Genomic DNA, 5483 nt, shown 5'->3' with positions numbered 1-5483 from the left:
TTAAGAGTTATTGTAATTGAATTCTAATAATTGTAATCAAATTCTTTCGACGGAAATAGCACTGAATACTATCCTAGGAAGGATCGTTCGCATATTTTATTCGAGAAATTCTAATCAATGATGAAAATAATGATAATAATCTTATCTTAAAGAATTATTATAATTACAATTTTTGTAATTGAATTGTAATAATTGTAATCAGATCCTTTCGACGGAAATAGCTCTAAATATCACAGGAAAGATCGTTCGCATATTTTACCGAGAAATTGAATGAAATCGCAAAGATAACTACCCCGATAACTGTCACGTGATCTTGTAACGTAGTTAACCAGTCACGATTCAAAAGGTGTAAAAATTATCGGGTATTTAACAGGGGTATTTAGGGATGCGTTCATTACCGATCGATATTGAAAGTTTAATATTAATTAACGTCTAACAACGGCTAAATCAACACACCTATCTACATTTCGTGTAACACCCCGTGAATTTTCGCTCAGGTTCAGAATTGATCCTTGCTTTTCAATTTGTCCCACGCGTGTGTTACACGCGTCTTATCGCCACGAACGACAGAGCCTGACGTGCTCACGCGATTCTCCCCTTCGATAACCAATTAACCGAAATACCGAAAGTAATTTTAACCTTAGCTTTCGCAGTTGCCGCTCAAGAAAATGGAAAAGATACACGTGACGACGAGATGTATTTGTTTGTTTTTCCCGATATCGTTAAACGATATTTCCCTTTCTGTGGATTTACAAGGATTTATCAAGATCCGGATTAATAATTCATGGAATTTAATATCCGCCTCGCGATGGAATTATAGGGCGCCATTTGGCTGGAAGAAGGCTTCCGCGTGATCTGACACCGCGTGAAAAGTATTGCTCTGCATTAATCGACCCCTCCCTTTACCCGGCCTGTTTGCTGCTCGACAGATTTTACCAGGTCGTTGGTCATATATCATCGGGCAAACGCCGGACATGATGTTGGCCGATAATGCGATGCATATATATATATGGGTGGACGTTATTAGGGATGACACTTGTCAACCAATCGGATCGTTTAATCGTATCGCGTCTTTTTCATCGGAGGTTTCTTGCCTCGCAGTCGTGGGGGACGCGTTAGGAAAGCTCTTTTTATCCCCATTGACGGGAAGTAAAAGTAGTCAAGTTTTCGAGACAAAAAGCAGAGGAGGCTGGAGAGGATTCGATATTGATGCTCTGGGAGAAAAAAGTTTCGTTCTTAAGGAAAAATGGAATGATTCAGAATCTTCGTGAAGTTCTTTTTTTTTTTTTTTTTTTTTTTAAATTTTTCTGCGCTTCGGAAATCTCTCTCTTTCGCGTGTCAAGCATTTCTGTAACTGAATTATACGGTAGACGGATCACCGGTCCATCCCCCTCGATAGTGGAAATGTGATTCGTTCGAACGAAAGTGACACGAAATTTGCCTGCACGCGTCCACGATGCAAATCTAATTTCCATTTGCATTGCGTTATCCTGACCGGTTTAATAATTACTCCACAATCGTATATATTCGTTAACGAGCTACGTTTTCGAAACGATAACGATGTATTCGAAATTGGCCGATAATAGCTGGATGGAAAATTGAAATGTACCGTTTGAAAATGACTCGATGTAATTTATTCTTGTTAAAAAATTCTCGTTAATAAATTTTACGAACGATCGAGGAACTCGATGTCGAACGATGTCACTAACTGGATATATCAGACAATCAAAGCTTTCAAGATTTCCTTGAGAAATTGCACGTCACCTGAATTGCAATCAAAAGCGTTTCGAAAACGTTTAAGATTGCTCGAGCTTGGGTAACGAAACACGAAACATCTCGTGGGGGATTTGTAACGAGTTTGTGATAAGCTGAAATTGAATTCCTGCAGATTCATTAATAACGTTTCTATTTTTTCTCTCTTTCTACGTTCTCTTTGTCGTTCTTCGGATTTTTGACGAGTCAGTCAGGAACGAAAGAAAAAGTTTTTAAACTCGTTCTAAAAGTAAAAGCGAGGGGGGTTGCGATTGATAAATTTCGTCGACCTACATTTTAACAGTTGTCAGCGGATCGAGCCCCGTGCAGTACGTGTGTGCACTACACGCGTGCAAATCAAGGTCGATCCTTCTCCACGAGATTGCTGGAACCAATCGTTTCGATACGTCGGTGTGAATCACTGGTTGATCGACCACGGATCGAATAAATTGCTTTCGAGCATTCGTATCCTGTATACGCGGCTGGTCTTAAGTATCCAACCACTTTAGCGGATTTCTAATAACTATGCACGGATTTTAATGAGATGTGCGAATCAACGAATTGAAGCAGCAATTGCTTTTATATTATATGGAGGAGTAAAATTTGTAATTATACGAAATATATAGAATTATCGATACATATTTTTATTTAATGCCTTGCAATTTCGAAATTAAATTGTGATTTCAAACGACGAAATAATAGTGTGCATAAAAACGTAAAAATTTTAATTAATAATCGATCTTTTATCGTGCAACAATGATAATAAGTTTCCGTTCATGATTACGCGCATCCATTTTATCATTGCGCTATTCAGTTTTAAAAAATCGGTTTTTCCTTTTGAAACGATGCCATACATTTTATGGTCTCCGTATTATTGATAGTAATTTTCGTCAAAGAGAGTCCTTCACGTAGTAATCCAATTTATCTCGCGCAAAATCAACATACCAAGATTGAAAATGGAGCATCCATGAAAATGTTGTATAAATACGCGCGAAATTTTTTATTATTCAATCGAGATACATGGATCGATCTTGAATACGAAATCGCGCTTTTGTAAATTTCGAGAGACAGAGATATTCGCGTGGAAAATCATTTGGAAAATTCGCATAAAAGAAACGATCTTCCTTTTCTTCGTCGTCGATAAAGAACAAAAAGAGACATTATTATTATTATTCGAAAATTAAGAAACAAAATTAATAAACTAACAAATTACATACCCGAGCTTCCTATAATTTCGAATACGTTTGAACGTAATATTGAAAGCAGTTCAAAAAACGTCAGAAATCGGAAAGAAATCATAAAATAATCGTCGTTTCGATCTTGATTTTCTTCATTTTCGATTTTTCTTCTCGCCTGGTATGCGCCTGGTATCGTTGAAAAAAAAAACAACGATGTGAAAAGACGCCTCTTCAAACACGCTAGGCGTTTTTGAAAACAAATTAAATCCATCCAGAACGCGTTACGAAGTTGCAACGATTCGAAGAATCCCGTTTAAAATACTGTGCGCTCGTGCGAACGAGTCGATAGAATCGGATAATAGAAATCGCGATATAAAGTTGAGAAACGCGTGTAACGTGGAAAAATTCGTCGAACTAGTAAGAGGATAAAGGCAAGTAAGACTGAAAAGAAGCACTTTAGAGATGTGTTCGATTATTTCCTTCCTGAACGAAGTGTCTTCGTTTCTTAAACGACAACGATATTCTACGAAACACGTGTACATACATCATACACGCGTGAATAAAATTCGTCTCGAATGATTACGCATCGTCGATGCATTATATGAAAATAATAAATCAGGAACGATGAACGAACGTTTTAATTGAAAAATTTCTATCCACATTTTTTTCATTTCCATCGTTCAAAATTCCATATTAATTTTTTGAAATCTCACAGTCTAAAAATTTTTTCTTGCATTCGTTTATATTAATTTTCGCTCGCTTTTTGATAAGTTCGATCCATCCGATTTTCTTTTGTTTTTTTTTTTTTTTAAGCTTTTCTCTTTTTGGAATTAAATTGGAAGCTTCCCTTGATATCGATTCTCGCGCGATTAAATCATCGCAACCGCCTCTTATTCCCCCTTATCTTCGCATATATTAAGCCACGCGTAGTGTAATTGGTCGCGTAGAGTAATAAATTGATATTAATGTGATTATTATCGTAGCCGAACCATGCACCAAGAAATTAATTAAGTTAATTTCATTACAAGACGCGCCATATTTTTTATAGATAAATTTTCTAGAGCCGATTGATCGTGCGATTTTTCTCTCATTTTTTTCGATTCGTCGACAATGGATTAATTTACGTTGCAAAACCTTGATCGGCATTCTTATATAATACCAATATACGTTTTAACGGCGTTTACAATTTTTCACAATGCAGAAGAAGGGGGTGGAAAAAAAAAAAAAGGAACGGTTTCTTTGCCTCCAACACCTTAACGGAAATTATTTTCTATTCTGAAGAAGACTTATTCAAAGATCGGAAATAAGACGAAACGCTTTTTCCAATTACCACGGTTCAATGGCGGCTAGTCGTGGCGGCTCGTGAAAACTCGGGTGAATTAATTTTGAATACAAACCGAGTGCAAATCGAGGGCGGAGGGGGGGAAGCAGAGGGAAAAATAGCTGGTTTTCTGAACGGATGATTTTTCGCTGCAATGAAACTGTAAATGCAATTATCGGAAAAATTTATTTGAAAAAAAAGTGCGGGAAGGTAAACGTCGTTACTCGTTTCAACAACATGAACATAAAATTGATAAAAAGTCGATTTGCATTTTTTTAAAACAAGAATAGAGATTTTTTTTTTCTTTACTTCTTTTGTTTTCTTCTTTTTTTTCTTTTTCTTTTTTCCATTCGATTAATTTCAACGACGAGGAAGGGGGTCGGTGAGGGGGCAATGCGGAATTTTTTATCGCTTCTTGTTTTGCTCGATCCAGTTTCGCGAATATCGGGCTTAAAGGATTTTCTCAAAATGCGATAAAATTATAAAATGTAAAATTTTGCGATAAACTTTTTTATATTTCCGGCACTTGTCATCGAAAATCAATAACATTAAATTTATCAAAATCTCGCTCGGTTACGATCCTATCATATGATACACTTCGCGTACAATGAACTATCTTTTATCTTTTAAAATAAACATTTTTTTTTATCTTCTATAATTAATTTATCATGTTTTTAACAATTCCCCCAATGGAATAAATAAAAGATCCAAAATAGATCCAAAAATTACATATTCGCGTAAATGAATCAAAAAAAAAAAAATTCACCTCACCACTTTTTTAAATAAAAAATTCTTAACCCCAACAATAATATAAATTATTAACGTTTTCTAATAATAACAACTTTCGAAACAGAGATAATATTAAAAGAGAAAGTAATATTAAGAAAAAAAAGTTGGTATTACTCACGTTCTCCTCGACGGTCTTCTTGATCTTTGCCCCAGCCTCGACCACGGTTTTTCCAGCCTTATTCACGGCGCTGTACAAAAATCCTCCGAGGGTCTTGGCGCCTGCCAGGGCTTTCGTTGAAACTGCGTCAAGAGAAAAATAATGAGCGGCGGTGATACGTTATCCGGCGGTGGAATTTAATGGGAGGGGCCGCCGGTCGGCGAAAAAACGTCCGCCGAAAAAAAAGAAAAAAAAAAAAGAAAAAAACGCGAGCAGACTTTCAACACGCGGCACAAACGGGAGGAAACCTGGATACGTCGCTCGAATCTCTCTCGCGAGGATCCCG

At 36.6% G+C, this 5483-nt stretch overlaps 1 protein-coding gene and 1 long non-coding RNA gene across 7 annotated transcripts in view; one reads left to right on the top strand and one right to left on the bottom strand.

Moving 5' to 3' along the window:
• LOC102679428 (synapse-associated protein 1) overlaps window positions 1-5483 on the bottom strand; it is a 63191-nt gene that overhangs the window by 41148 nt on the left and 16560 nt on the right. For all 6 annotated transcript variants that reach the window (XM_006622836.2, XM_031513866.1, XM_006622838.2 and 3 more), the window contains one exon: window positions 5159-5280. In XM_006622836.2, the coding sequence (XP_006622899.1) occupies window positions 5159-5280 (122 nt within the window). The remainder of the gene's footprint in view (window positions 1-5158; window positions 5281-5483) is intronic.
• LOC102679344 overlaps window positions 1-5483 on the top strand; it is an 18190-nt gene that overhangs the window by 9305 nt on the left and 3402 nt on the right. Inside the window, exon 2 of the long non-coding RNA XR_422698.2 lies at window positions 4132-4140. This is a non-coding gene — a long non-coding RNA (uncharacterized LOC102679344). The remainder of the gene's footprint in view (window positions 1-4131; window positions 4141-5483) is intronic.

Source organism: Apis dorsata, unplaced genomic scaffold (genome assembly GCF_000469605.1).
Source record: "Apis dorsata unplaced genomic scaffold, Apis dorsata 1.3 scaffold_779, whole genome shotgun sequence".
Taxonomy (NCBI): Eukaryota; Metazoa; Arthropoda; class Insecta; order Hymenoptera; family Apidae; genus Apis; species Apis dorsata.
This window is presented reverse-complemented; position numbering and strand designations above follow the sequence as displayed.